The sequence below is a fragment of the Aulonocara stuartgranti genome (assembly GCF_965226115.1).
Source record: "Aulonocara stuartgranti genome assembly, chromosome: 4".
In the NCBI taxonomy this organism is placed as follows: domain Eukaryota; kingdom Metazoa; phylum Chordata; class Actinopteri; order Cichliformes; family Cichlidae; genus Aulonocara; species Aulonocara stuartgranti.
In genome coordinates this window covers 25,523,868-25,538,937 of record NC_138942.1, presented here as the reverse complement: position 1 = coordinate 25,538,937, position 15,070 = coordinate 25,523,868, and the positions used below count along the sequence as shown (strand labels likewise).

The window sequence follows — 15,070 nt, the reverse complement described above, 5'->3', positions numbered from 1 at the left end:
TGGAAGTAGTTTTTAGTTTGTTTTTAGTTTTAGCTATTTTAGGGGGATATCTGTGTGTGCAGGTGACTATTACTGTGCATAATTATTAGGCAACTTAACAAAAAACAAATATATACCCATTTCAATTATTTATTTGTACCAGTGAAACCAATATAACATCTCCACATTCACAAATATACATTTCTAACATTCAAAAACAAAACAAAAACAAATCAGCGACCAATATAGCCACCTTTCTTTGCAAGGACACTCAAAAGCCTGCCATCCATGGATTCTGTCAGTGTTTTGATCTGTTCACCATCAACATTGCGTGCAGCAGCAACCACAGCCTCCCAGACACTGTTCAGAGAGGTGTACTGTTTCCCCTCCTTGTAAATCTCACATTTGATGATGGACCACAGGTTCTCAATGGGGTCCAGATCAGGTGAACAAAGAGGCCATGTCATTAGTTTTTCTTCTTTTATACCCTTTCTTGCCAGCCACGCTGTGGAGTACTTGGACGCGTGTGATGGAGCATTGTCCTGCATGAAAATCATGTTTTTCTTGGAGGATGCAGACTTCTTCCTGTACCACTGCTTGAAGAAGGTGTCTTCCAGAAACTGGCAGTAGGACTGGGAGTTGAGCTTGACTCCATCCTCAACCCGAAAAGGCCCCACAAGCTCATCTTTGATGATACCAGCCCAAACCAGTACTCCACCTCCACCTTGCTGGCGTCTGAGTCGGACTGGAGCTCTCTGCCCTTTACCAATCCAGCCACGGGCCCATCCATCTGGCCCATCAAGACTCACTCTCATTTCATCAGTCCATAAAACCTTAGAAAAACCAGTCTTGAGATATTTCTTGGCCCAGTCTTGACGTTTCAGCTTGTGTGTCTTGTTCAGTGGTGGTCGTCTTTCAGCCTTTCTTACCTCGGCCATGTCTCTGAGTATTGCACACCTTGTGCTTTTGGGCACTCCAGTGATGTTGCAGCTCTGAAATATGGCCAAACTGGTGGCAAGTGGCATCTTGGCAGCTGCACGCTTGACTTTTCTCAGTTCATGGGCAGTTATTTTGCGCCTTGGTTTTTCCACACGCTTCTTGCGACCCTGTTGACTATTTTGAATGAAACGCTTGATTGTTCGATGATCACGCTTCAGAAGCTTTGCAATTTTGAGACTGCTGCATCCCTCTGCAAGATATCTCACTATTTTTGACTTTTCTGAGCCTGTCATGTCCTTCTTTTGACCCATTTTGCCAAAGGAAAGGACGTTGCCTAATAATTATGCACACCTGATATAGGGTGTTGATGTCATTAGACCACACCCCTTCTCATTACAGAGATGCACATCACCTAATATGCTTCATTGGTAGTAGGCTTTCGAGCCTATACAGCTTGGAGTAAGACAACATGCATGAAGAGGATGATGTGGACAAAATACTCATTTGCCTAATAATTCTGCACTCCCTGTAGAAGCTCGATAATTCTGGAGCCTCTGAAAATTGAGGGGAGGACTAACATGTGTAAATTCCTGTAATTCCTAAACAGTTAATCCAAAACTTTTGCTAAAGCCCTTGAATTAAAGGGTGAAAGTAGTGTATTTGTATGTGTGGAAGTATATACTCTAATTGGAAAAAGCGTCTGGACTGATGAGTTTCTTAAAACTCAAACTCAAAGTAATCCAAACACTTTTTTGCCCAGATCCTTGGACTACAATGACCTGGATGACTGAGAACCTTCACAGATATAGGCTCTAATACTATAAAGCATTACTTTATAATAGTATTATAACACTATAATGGCATTGAGTGTGGTTAACAAGTTTCAGCATAATAGTTTGACACACCTTGGCTTGAATGGTGGTCACTGTGTAGTGCAATTTTTAATCAAGCCACTAGGTGGCACGTGGCGCTCCAGATCCCACAGTGTCACTGCACGTGCTGCCGTGCGTGGGGGGGAAAGCCGGAGCCGCGCCGTTAAAGGTTGTTGTTTTGGTTGTGATTCTCCAGAGCCCGCCCCCTGCTTTTTGATAGGCGCTGCGGTATGATTGGCGTGCGCGCGCTCAATTGTCACCGCGTCAACATGCTGAGGGGGCGTGGCTCGCATTGGTAATTATAACTCTGATTGTGTTCGGACACATGCATCCGTCCCCGTGACGTTGAAAAGTTGATGCAAAGCGCACGTAGTCGTTTCGTCGGAGTAAATAAGAGTTGTGTTTTCGAGCAGAGCGGGCAGTTTCACAAGTTGTCCAACATGACGGCGGCTAACCAAATGTTTTTCGAGGACAGGAGCGACGTGCCGGACCTGCTCAGGTACTTGGCCGACTGTCCCTTCCCGGCCTTTGATGACAGTGGTAAGCATGTTTTAAAATAACGTTATAACTGTTTTTGCATCTTTTTATGAGAGCTGCTTTTGCTAGCGTGCAGTCTGTAGTTGGCAGACTTATTTAAGTAGCATATGGTGGTGTGTAGTTACATTCATGGAAACGCTAAGTACGTTTTTACTATATTTCATTACTTTATGTGACTTTCCCACATAAAAATTTGACATAGAGGCCTATGAATATTAAGGATTAAACTATGGCACTGGTTGTAAAATGACTATAATTAATTAGTTACATTATTTTTAAGGTTTATGATTTAATATTGTCCTGTGACAATTGCTATGTTGCCATTTTATTAGAGTCTGAGATACAAGTAATGCAGCAGCCCTGCAATTCTTCATGGTATCTTCATCTTATTTATCTTGCTTTCAGTGATACACATGAAGTGGTTTTATACATAAAGCTAATGAAGTGACTTCTGTTATTTTGCCTATTAAAACTGACCTAGTGCTTTCATTACATCTCAGCATTGAACTAAGTACTTAATCCAGCTCTAGTGTAAAGTGATTTTACTAGCAGACACTTTAAACCCTTCTGTATGGGAAACTGTAGAAGTAAAACCACCCGTAAACATAATTAAATGTCTCCTGTTCAGTTCATTATTTTACTGAGTGCAGTAGTATGTGGTAATCAGAATATCACTCTAATCTCTTGAAGTGTGCACAGGTGATGAAAGGCTGTGAGGTGTATTGTGTCAGCAGACTGTCTATGCTGTTTCTCCGTGTAGCCTGAAACTGATGCAACAACACTGAAACAGTCCTCACTCAGAGTTTCATCATTTCATTAGCTTCTTTATGCACTCTGCTTATGTTATGCACACTTTTTAGCTTACTTTCTGTTAAAAATAAATAAATTCTTTGGTTTATTTTTCATTAGAAGTTGCTAGTGCAATGACATAGGAAATGTGAGAGGGAGTGACATGCAGGGCATGCAAGAAAGACTGCCAGCTGAAACTGAACTAAATTGTGTTGTGTTACTTCACCTGTGCTCTGATGTCTCCTTAAGCATTTGATGGCACTTATGTGGGTACGAACACCTAATTGCTCCAGTATCACCAAAGTTGGTCACAGTGAGGTTTCGAATATACCTTGACCTGTTAAAAAAATAAATAGATAAATAAATCTTAGTATGCAGTCCCCATCTTCTCATGACTAATCAGAGAGTTTGTTCATCTCTATAGACAACCAGACAGCTAGCTCAAAGGCACAGTGTCAGATTTGGGTCAAACAACTTGCAGTAAAGCTGTGGCTAATGATGCATAGGAAATAAAACCACCCTGGAGTTTGATTTCCTTCATAAAGACCAGTCTGTGTCATTCAGCCCCTGAAATCAGACATGTGCTGTATTAGCAGATTTACAGCGAATATTTAGCTGTGTGTCATAAGTGTATGATATACATTGGCAGCATGTAAAATCTATGATGCCCTAGAGTTGACCTTCGGGGGGCACTTTAAGTAAATGTGGTTACAACTGAAAGGAACTCTGCAGTAAAAGCAATAAAACTCAAATAAAGCAAAATGAGTCGGCTAGTAGAAGCAAATCATGTGCCAGTAAAGTTTGTAGTATGTTTAGTAGTTTGTAAGTAGGTTTCATGTTTACACATGTTTGTGACACCAGAAAAAATCCCACAGACATGCAAAGTAATTATAGTGTTAGAAACTCAAATATAAATATTGCATTTTATTATCTTGTTGACAACCAATGCTGACTCACTAGTACATAATATGCTGGCCCTGTGATATGCAGTGTCTTCGCAGGACACTTCAGTGGCAGATTATTGTGTTATTGTTATTGTGTTTACTGTGGTTGAGGCCTTAATAGTTCTGTAATTTCCCCTGTAAAGCATGCAGAAAGCATCACCATCAAGTTTTAATTCAGTTATTTCTTCCTCATCTCAGTGTGCATACAAAGTTCCCTCTGTTCACATGTGTTGAACAACAGCAGACTCCTGTCTCAGCTGTTTCAAGAGTGTAAATTTAATCAGTTTAAATAGACAGCAGAGGGCACTGATAAGTGTTTATTGTGCTCTGGTTTGCTCTGTAGACACAGCAGACTCCAGCCAAGACCGGTTCTTGTTTTGTATTTTTTCCAGTGAGCTGCAGGACCTAGAATGAAAACTTTGTATTGTGTGAACCGAAAGCATAACAAATGATTTAACAGTTCATTTCCAATATTGAAACATGCTTCCTACTCCCCCTTCGTCTTCTTCTTCTTCTTATTGTTGTTTCAGTTTGACCTTTATCATCCTTGTAATGCGATACAAAATGTTGCACATGCGTTCACTAGTATTCGTGGCCACAGAAACCTTAATAAAAACCCTGGTCTCATGTGTCCCTGTCTAACCTTGTACGTGGACAGAGTATTAGGACACCAGTCTTTTGGTGTGCGGTTTCAGTGTTCAGTCTGTAGAAGCTCATGGCACTTGTGCTGAACTTGGAGGGGGGAAAAAAAGGAAAAAAATGAATTTCACTGCGGCTGAACATCGTGTTCCTGAAACAAAACAATATTCGAGACAAGGTCGTGCGCGCTCCGTCGCGCGGAAGCACGCACGTCTCTTTTTTTTGTGGCAGTGAGGGTTTATTTTTTTTTAGATTAATTATTATTATTCGGTGCAGAGAGGACCTGGAAGCTGGTGCGCGTAGAGTTAAAGCGTATCTAGGGAAATATGTGATAGACGTTATAGATTATACCTCGCGTGCACTATTAAATCAATATAAAATAAAAACACTGTCGTGCGCGTGCCCGCTTCAACCAGCTCGCATTGGCTTGCACGTGCAGAGAATCTTTAAACCACGCCCATCGACAGAGTGTGCTTTCACATGAGTCGGGTGCGGGCGGGGCGCACGTGTTTGGCCACGAGTATCACGCTCAGAAAACAAGCGACTGCACGAGCTCCCAACGTGTTTATGTGGGTGTGGGTATTTGCGCTATGCGTGCGCGCGTGACACGCAGTTCTTGCCGTGAAAGTGTGAGTACCTCGTGCCTCTAACGCCTTCTAATAAAGATGTTAATATGATGACTGCACGAGGCCGAGTGTTGCATTCACGTTGCGCTTATAGGGTCTGTTTTTTTTTCTTCTTCTATGTAAAGCCATGATTTCCTTGTGTGTTTGTGGCCAATGACCAAACGTAGAGCTACCACAGATTAGAGTCAAAATGAAGCTGCAGTAATATATTCATATATGAAGTACTGACAGCCAATCAGCTGCTACTATTGCGTGAAAGAGGCGTGGCACGGAACTTCTGAATATCCAACGAGCGTGCTCCGTGGGTAAGGAGAAGAGGCTCGGTGTGGTGTTGTTTTTGACTCTAGAAATCTGCATTTTCGGCTTAAAAGGCTCAAAATCAGCGATAGTGTCGAGTCCAGCGGCTAAACGCGGTTCTTGTGTTCCTGTTTTTCGGACGCAGCTCTCGGTAAAAAAAAAAAAAAAAAGCAGCGTCGCCTCGGTGTACTCGGAGCTCGGCACGGAACAATGCCTGGCGAAGCCGCGATGGCAACGGAGCTCGAGCCCAGCGGTAATACCGCTACAGCGTCACCCCAGAAGTCTTTTCCTTTTGTTTTAAAGAAAATTATGGACATACCTCCTCCGAACATCCTGGAGGAAGGAGAAGACGGTAAGCATTATTAATTATTATAAATAATAATAATAAATTTAAATTAAAATGCTGCCCAGTTTTTCAGCTTGTAAATGAACCACGAGTATATAGGTTTTAAAGCTGGGTAGTAATCAGCGTCTGGTGTTTCGCCTAAAACGTGTGGTCGTGGTTTTGGCTCACATGCCCTCTGTTGCGTGGAGCAAACGATGAAGAACAAAAAGTTCCTGCTCTTCTGCGCTGACAATCAAGGAGCTAAACCAGGCTGGAAACAGTCAGGACAGAGCGGACTCCCTGCGGTTTCATTAAACAGCCCGAGCTACTTTTCTTTGGTTGCTGGCTGATGGTGATGGTGTTTTCTGACTATCTTCTTTCATTTTAACATCTACTCCCTCTCTCTGCCTCAGTCTGTCAGACCGCTTGTAGGGCTTCTTGGATGTAGCCCGCCTTTGTTTACCCACTTGTTTGTCAGGTGTCACATCACCACCACCCCTTTCCACCCAGCCTCTTCTCATTCATAATTTCACTTTCTTACCGTGTCTCCTGAATAATGTTGTACCATGCTGCAATTTTTGGTATCCATTCAACACCCAAGTAAATACAGGGCCAGTATCGCCAATAGCGATACTTACAAAGGCAACTTGTGTAGCAGAGAGTAGTGTGTCATTACTTATGAGGTCATCACCAATTTGCAACACATTGTAATGACTGGGATTTTTTTGTAATTAATACATGCCTTTCAACTTTTCATGTTTGTTAAAACTGTTTTTTAGACCTTGAATGTTACATATATATTTTGCTTAATTTTTTTTGTTTCCAAAAAATAATAAAGTCAGTGGGTTATATACTGAACTTAGGATTGATACTTTGTTTCGATCCTCTGTCTTGTTGATACTGTTGTCCTTCAGATTGATACACCCACCTCTACTACTGAATAATATTTGGACAAGGGAACTGTTCATTTTCAGCAAGCAGCCATTAATTTCACTTTTTCCTTTTATGCTTTATGTCTTTAATGTAGAAATAGAGAAGGAGAAGTTGTGCTCATCTGAAGATGTGGATGGAGGAGGGGCTGTGGCAAACAATGCTGGTGGAGGCTCCAGAGGAGGTGGTGGTGGAAGTGGGGGCAGTGGAGGGGTATCAGCCTCCCTGACCCCAGCCATTTGGGAGAAGACCATTCCGTATGATGGGGAGACATTCCACTTGGAATACATGGACTTGGATGAGTTCCTCCTGGAGAACGGTATCCCTGTGACCCTGGAGGAGGAGGAGCTGCAGAAGACGCTGACAGTTGAAGACAAAGGCAAAGCCATTCCCAAGGCTATTGCAGGAGCTACCACCACCACTCCTACTCCTACTACTACTGAAACAACTACTCCCGCTACTCCTGTTGCTGCAGACTCATCATCTCCCCCCTCTGCCTCCATGGCTACCCCAGATCCAGAGGAGCCTGTGACAGTCACCACGTTACAACCGGCTAAGCTAGAAGAAGAACAAGAAGAAGAAGAAGAAGGAGAAAAAGAGGAAGAGCAAAAAGAGGAATCTTTGCCTGAGGAGGCAACGCCAAAAGCAGAAGTAAAGAAAGCGGGTGAGCAGATTTACTGCATGTGTTAAACATTAACACCTGATGAAAACTGTTATTTCCTCTCAGTTATGCAGCTCTAGTTTTATTTAGTTTGGTCTAAGAATATCAATGCTGGCATGGCTACCTGAGTCATAACGATTAATAAATGTTACCAAATCTGGCCAAACAAGCTCTGTGACAGACTGGTGACCAGTCCCAGGTGTAGCCTGCCTCTCACCTCATGACAACTGGGATAGGCTGGATTAAATAAGGAATATCGTCAACTTTATAAAATGCGGTATGCCAGAGCATTTGGCAGTAGGACATACCTTATACAGATTTTGGTGCTTGCCCAGCTATTTCTGTGCATTATTACTCTGCTAAAGTGATGTCGTGAAAGGCAGATTTTTGCATATAATTTTCATCTAGGTCTTCAGTGCTAATATAGTCAAATAATTTCACTGCAGGCAGTTTAGTCACATGTTAACAAACTGACACAGAAGCAGTGATGGAAATATTTTTTACATAAATGTATTTTTGGGAGGTGTCCAACTTAGACACCTTTCATTTGAGCTGCACAGAAACTTTTAAAGCCTTTTTTTCCAGTGTGGCATGTAGTGAACTTATTTGTTTTACTACGTTTTATAATTGTTTTTATGTAGGTATGGTTATTATTCCCACAAAGACTTGTGCTTCTTTTGTATAACCCTCAGTTTGTTTGTTTTTTTTAATGAGTGTTTGCAATGATAAAATATCTTTGTGGGATAAGCGGCTGAGAGCAATGAAGCCTACATAGCTCCCTAACAGGTTTCACAGTAGTGGTGTGAAGTCTGGCCACCTGGTTCATTGCCGTTTACCTGTCTTGTGTCCAAGCTTACTTTTTCCCCTGCTGGACTCTGCAGAACGTAACACGCCCTCCCCAATCGACCCAGACGCCATTGAGGTGGACATTAATTTCCAGCCAGATCCCACAGACCTGGTCCTGTCCAGCGTGCCCGGGGGTGAGCTGTTCAACCCACGCAAGCACAGGTTCTCCCAGGAGGAGCTGAAGCCGCAGCCGATGATCAAGAAGGCCAAGAAGGTTTTTGTTCCCGATGAGCAGAAGGTCAGTGGAATCAAATTTTCTTCTTCCCAAACTGCAGTTGAGATCAGTTCACTCCAGTCTGAAAAAACACTGTTGTAAAAACTAGTTAATATATGTCATACAGTTTAAGTCTGACATATATTTAGAAAATTTCCACTCTTTTCATCTTGTTCAGTTGTCAGAAAAATGCATTTATCAAAATTGGGTTTGCAGAATGTTTAAGCTCCAACTCCATCAGTTAGTTTGTATTTCTATGTGATTACGTTAGCCCAATAAAACATTAGAATTGAGCTGATGATCTCCTCAATCCAATCCCTTCTTTTATGTGGGCAGGTTTAACTCTTCTTTCTGTCCCTTTTCATTCCTCTAGGATGAGAAGTACTGGTCGAGAAGAAAGAAGAACAATCTGGCAGCGAAGCGTTCCCGCGATGCACGCCGCCTTAAGGAGAACCAGATCACCGTGCGTGCATCCTTCCTGGAGCGTGAAAATGCTGCTCTGAGGAAGCAAGTGGCTGAGATGCGGAAAGACTGCGGTCGCTGTAAGAACGTCCTGGCTCGATACGAAGCCAAGTACGGCCCACTGTAAAAAATAAATAAATAACAGAAAAAAGAAAACTCACAATAAAACCCATGACGAGACAAAAGCAGAACTCCCTTCCCCGCAAATTTCAACACAGATATAAACACCTAGGGAATCTAAATTTGCACTGTTGTCTTTGCTGACCTCCAGTCACTGTGTTCGGCTCCAGTTTCTAACACAACGCTGGAGTTTTGGATGCACACTGGCAGGCAGTGAGGCATGATGGGAGCGGTGGTCACAGGAAGGCCTGTGGAGAGCGCCTGGCTTCTACACTCGGAGAGGAAGTGGACCGTTCTGGATTCTCCCATGGTCAAACACACATGGAAAATATGGTCGTCTCGAGAAAAGTTCAAAGAGAGTCAAGCGACATGAAAAGAGCGGGTCGGTTAGAAAGAATCGCACGCTTTCAAATTCGATACAGCAGTTTCCGTCAGAGCACAGCACACCTTAATGGACCAAAGCACGAGTAGCGTCAGTCAGAAGCTGCATATTTAGGAAGGTGCACTCCTCCTGTTTTCCTTGTGTTGCACTTAATTAGGAGGCTCAGAAGAAGAAGAATATTTAGTGAAGTTGCGCAGTGTAGGAGAGGAACAGATGAAAAATGAGCCGGAGTCAGGTTCAAGGTGGTACTCCCAGTCTGGAGAGGGTAAGAGGAGGGAGACCTCAGGAAAGGTGTGGTCCAGTCAGAGTTCTTCCGTCACACAAGCACGCCTCTGCACACTGTTTAAAAACAACTGTTATGTATATATAATCATCTCTCTGCACCATTTTTATAGTGTATAATCCATTTTGCACTTTTTCATTAAAAAACAGAAAAGAAAACACACACACGGTGTGCGGAGATTAAGCTGGTAGCAGCTGTCAACCTTATTAACGATGATCACAGTGGGAGCTGTTTTAATGGTAGCATACTAATGAAAATGCAAAGTAGGTCTAAAGTTTAAAGCTTCTGTGATTTTTAACATCTTTTTTTCTACTAAGATCAGCTTCCAGAGACTCAAAGATTCAGTGAAGGAGCAGATTGTTTTATATATGGGGAAAGAGTAGTAGTTTCTATCTGTGGGTTACTGTTAAAGGCATGCTGTGCATTTGATCTCCAAGGCCTTTGATTGTAGAGGGGTATGTTCACATGTACAGTACTACGCACATGTCTTGTGCCACCCTTCATTCCCTAAAATTTTGCTGATAAAGTGGGATATAGATGCAGGATTTTATTGACATACATGGAAATACAGTGTCTAAGACAAACACAGAGTTTGTATTATTCTAACCAGCTTGAAAGTTGATATTTGGAAGGATCACCTTATTCTTCAACACAGCCTGATCTCTCTTAGGCAGCTTTCTTCTCATTTCTTTAAGTCGTCTTCAGGAATAGTTCTCCAGGACATTTAAAGCTCTTCTTTGGATGTTTCTGCCTTTCTGTTATGTTCTCTGTCAACATGATCCTACACTGCTTCAATAATGCTGAGGTCTGAGCTCTGGGGAGGCCAATCCATGACTGATGTTTTTCTATTCAGGTATGCTTTCACTGTGTTGTTTGAGATGATTGCCATTCTGAAAAATAAAGCTGTTTCCAATTACGACACTTTCCACATAGTATTGTATGATGGCTCAAAATCTAACAGTACTTTTCTGCCTTCATAATTTCATCAATAGTAACAAGATCTGAAAACTGTTTAATGCCCATCAAACTGTTACTTTTGATCTTTTGCGTAGATTCAACAAAAAATTAAAACAAGTATGTGTTTTGTGACAACTGCTAGTAACAAAAATACAAACAAAAAATAAAATCAACTTTGAAAGAGCTTTTTAGAAATCCTGGAGAACTATTGCTCAAGACTACTTTAAACAATAACAAAATGTGGCTCCTTGAAAGCAAAATATAAAGAAATGAGGGGTGGGTTTAAGGGTTTTTCACAGTGCTGTTGGGATGTTTATTTACTGCACACTGCAGTTAGCGTGCTAGAGTCACTGCCTGCCTAATGGTGTCGAGAGGACTGGATTGATTGGTTGCTTTTTGTTTTTTTATCTTAAGCAGGCTCAAAGTCGGCTGTTTCTGAACCTTGTAAATATGTCTCCTGGTCTTTATTTTGCTAAGACGGGGACTCTGTGTCTTTATTAACCCTACAATATTCCTTATATTTGCCAAATAGTTGAATGAGTGCTGTATTTATTCTTGGGTAATGATGCATTTGTTGATTGTGATGTACAAACAATGTGTCAGATAATTTTATTTCTCCTTAGGATAATAATAATAATACCTATATAATGAAACCAATGACAAAGCAGGGAATTCAAAGGGTGAACTGTGCTTTTGGATGTTTGTTTTAAAAACAGGTTTATATAGTAATGTGGGCTTTATTTTTTGTGGGGTGGGGGTATTGTGTTGTGAACACACAAAGGACAGGGTGCACTTTCCTTTACCTCGTCCAACACTTGCTACTGTGAAAGGTAAAACATGGAGCATGGCTACAAAGTGTTGGTTGAAGCAAAGAACACGTACAAAGCAGCTTAGTTCCATTTGGCAAAACCTTAAATCCGACTTTATAAACTGAGTTCTTTCCGCCAAAGCTTCTGAGTGTGAATCTTAATTAGTAAATATGTTGCAGACTGTTATGGGACTCTCTATCTCAAACTTATAATTTTCTTTTTGATTTTTATCAGCCAGCTTGTGCTCATAATCCTGGAAAGAAAATAAATGTGGCAATAATACTCTGTTATGTAATGCTAGTTTGATTTCAGTAGTGATGTTGTATGTATACTTACTATGATGTACTAAATAGAAATGCCCCAAAATCATTCGTGCTTCCAGTTCTTAATTCTCTGTAGTCCGAGATCTTAATGCATGAAACCCAGTGAACCTGTCTGTCTCTCTCTCTCTCTGTTCCTTGTTTGTTTTTTAAAAAAAACAAGTTTTATACCAAGTGTACTTATGTCTGTGAACCATTACTGAAAACTAGAGCTCTTTGGTTTTTGGGGGGATGACGTGGGCTGATGGTGTATTGTGCAGAACAGTGGAAAAAAAACAAAAAAGCAGAGCATCTTTGCTGCGATGTCCTTTTGTTTATGACAGCACCGCCTTTCCTTGTGCAGCCAGCGCTTGACCTTGTGGTGAAAACAGCTGAAAGCAGCATCTTTTAATCACTGTGGATTATTATCTTTTTTTTTTTTTTTTTTTTAAATTTGCTATAGATTGATCTGGATACACAGGAATCAGCTGGTGCTTTTTTTGTTTGTTTGTTTTTGTGTGTGTGTGTGTGTGTTTTTTTTTTTCTTGTCTTCTTGATTGCTAATATGATCATTTGAGTTTCCTGATAGTGTATTGTAACAGCTGGTTCTTGGGTTTTTTTTTCTGTCACATCGACTGCACTGAGCTTTAGACATCAGTCTAGCTGATGAATGCAAACTTGGACATTTAAAAAGAAAAAACTGGTACTGGCCACGAGAGGTTTTTAGAAGCCAATAAAATAAAGATCATATTTTGTATAGTGATGCATAAAGTATGTAGCAGTTTCTGTTTGATGTGAAGCTCCTTATGAAATCATTTTTCCTTTTAAAGAGGTTGGAGTTTTTCCCCAATTCTCTGCATGCAGACCTGCAGTTATGACTTTTGGATGTAGGTGCGTCTTCTGCCACCTACTGACAAAAGATGGCTCCTGCACTTGTGAAACCCTTTGTGCTACTTTTGGGTAATATTTAAGGAAAACTAGAATCCTGGAAATGCACAAATAATTGACAGAGAACATCTGGCACAAGTGTGTGTGCGCACAGGTGTTTGTAGGTGTGCTCAGAGCAGCACGACTAGATCTCCAATCTAAACCTCAGTTTTAAGGTTATTGCTTGAAACTCTTGACACTGGTTTGAGATGCTTCGCATTGACAACACCGTGTCCTTGTTTACTTATTTGAAGTAGCTCCCGGAAAACCATTTTAAATCTCTTTCTGGAAACATTTTTAAAGACTTGTGGTGTTTTTGGCTTTCTGTTCTGATTTTTATATAAATGTGGGTTTTTTTCTCGTTTTTGTATTGTCCCTATCATGTATTGGATACATGCAACTGCAGTATCGTGTCCTAATTGTATCTTGTATTATGCATATGAAATAAATTTGGAGTTTTACCGACACGTGGCCTTGCCTGATTTGCTGACCAGCTGCGGCGGCTGTGTGACAAATGTTGGGTAACACAAGGAGCTGGTGGATAAATGAAGGCATTGTCCTCATCCTTGATGCACTTGCACGCGCGCACACACAAACACAAGCCCCCTGAGTGCACATCTTCCCCCCCCTTTTTATTGTCCCTCCATTACCTCTCTCCTGCTGCTCATCAGTATTCCAGCAGAGTAGGAGATGTTGCGTAATGATCACATCGACAGACAGGGGAGCAGAATTGCGTAACACATAAGCAGCCTCTAAAGACCAGAGGGATGGGTGTGTGTGTGGAAGATGGAGCAAAGACGGCGAGGAAGCAGGAGGTGGGGACAAGCAGTGGAAAGGATCAGGTAGTGGTAAAGATGGAGAGTGGGGGAGGGAAGATAGCTAGATGATGAAAAGAGAATGAGGGATGCGGTGCTGAGGATGCAGAGCTATGCATGTTGTCACACCGCGACATGAGCAAGCCAACCTTCCAGCTGGCTGTACACAGACACCAGCACGGGGCAGGACAGGCAGACGGAGTGCTAGGTGATGAAATGCAAAGTAATATCTGCTGGGATGGGTCCAGCTGAGGTGGGCTGGTGAGCAAGCTGGCTGCTCACCATTTGAGAATTCCATCCTTGCTTTGAATTATTGATCAAACATCACTCGAATCTGTTTACCGCAATCAGAGCAATGAGCTGCTCCAGGACTCTCACGCACGAACCAGGGGTCTGAACCCGCACAGAGACCACAAAGGAGGAGGACTCACCCCCGCACTGTCACGCACAAATGAGGACGACACAATCAGCTTAATTTTTCCATGCTTATAATTTTTTGCCAATCTGTTTTTATTACAAACTTAAAAAAGGATCTCATACAATAAGAAACTGCAGTAGTAACTCCCCATTCCCGAGGGGGCAGCACAGAAAACAGGTCATTGCATCTCAGTAGTGAAATATTCATTATACATCTACAGGGTGTACAGATCAGATACAAAATAGGAAGAATAATAATAAAATACAGGCAGGAAAGAAAACACTATTTATACATCATCTGAACATTTTATTAGATCCATTTTACTCTTAAAGGTTAATGTTTATTCACTTTTTTCTTTTTTTACATAGAAAATAAATTTATTTTATGCCAATGAAATATCCCAAAGTGCAAAGTAAAACGCAAACATCAATATAAGCAAAACGACATCAGAATACAAAATTCTTGTCTCCATCGTCATTCCTGCTCAACCCTGATTTTAGAACAGCCCGCATTCAGGTTTATGGTGCTTCCCCCCTTTATTTACTTCTTTCAAATATCTAAGAGCTGACTCTCCAGCTTGTGTTATTAGGAAATGTAATACCACCATCGCCTCTATGCTTATTTTTTGTTTCAATTTTGGTTTTAATCAGGATGTGAGGGGTACAGAGAAAGGTTTCTGGTCATGCATGACTCAAAGAATCCCTCCAAATGTTTTCACCATTAAATAAACCTAACAATCTAAACCAGGGTTGACAACAGTTCAGAGCAACATTCATTTCCCTCGTCTTTTCCCAAACCGGTTGCCTTCTTATTGAAGAGAGATATTGGAGAGAGGTAGAAACCCCTTGAATCCTTCAGGGTTGTTTAAAAACTTATGGCATTTCATTGAATTGGAGAAGGGTGTGTAAGTAAAGACAGTCAGGGATTATGGCTATAGTATCAGTACCATAAGGATCCGGCTGATGGAGCAAGGGTGGCTCAGTCAAGACAAAAAAAAAAA

The 15,070-nt window shown here is 41.5% G+C and overlaps 1 protein-coding gene across 2 annotated transcripts; it reads left to right on the top strand.

Annotated features, from left to right (window-relative positions):
• The first annotated feature begins 2,093 nt into the window (after nt 1-2,093).
• tefb (TEF transcription factor, PAR bZIP family member b) lies at nt 2,094-13,304 on the top strand. Of its 2 annotated transcripts, none has more exons than XM_082531100.1 (4): nt 2,094-2,330; nt 6,975-7,541; nt 8,420-8,622; nt 8,972-13,304. In XM_082531100.1, exons 1-4 carry the CDS (start codon nt 2,147-2,149, stop codon nt 9,185-9,187), a joined length of 1,170 nt encoding a protein of 389 aa, XP_082387226.1. In that variant the 5' UTR covers nt 2,094-2,146; the 3' UTR covers nt 9,188-13,304. The 2 variants fall into 2 exon arrangements, with proteins under 2 accessions (XP_082387226.1, XP_082387227.1); XM_082531101.1 differs by lacking the exon at nt 2,094-2,330 and adding an exon at nt 5,199-5,974.
• Nucleotides 13,305-15,070: the final 1,766 nt, after the last annotated feature.

What these genes read in the sequence shown, in the direction of transcription:
- tefb (XM_082531100.1), top strand. Translation starts at nt 2,147, where the DNA reads ATGCAAAGCGCACGTAGTCGTTTCGTCGGAGTAAATAAGAGTTGTGTT. An exon ending in CCCGGCCTTTGATGACAGTG is followed by an intron (nt 2,331 to 6,974) that starts GTAAGCATGTTT and finishes TCTTTAATGTAG; the next exon opens with AAATAGAGAAGGAGAAGTTG. An exon ending in TTGTTCCCGATGAGCAGAAG is followed by an intron (nt 8,623 to 8,971) that starts GTCAGTGGAATC and finishes TCATTCCTCTAG; the next exon opens with GATGAGAAGTACTGGTCGAG.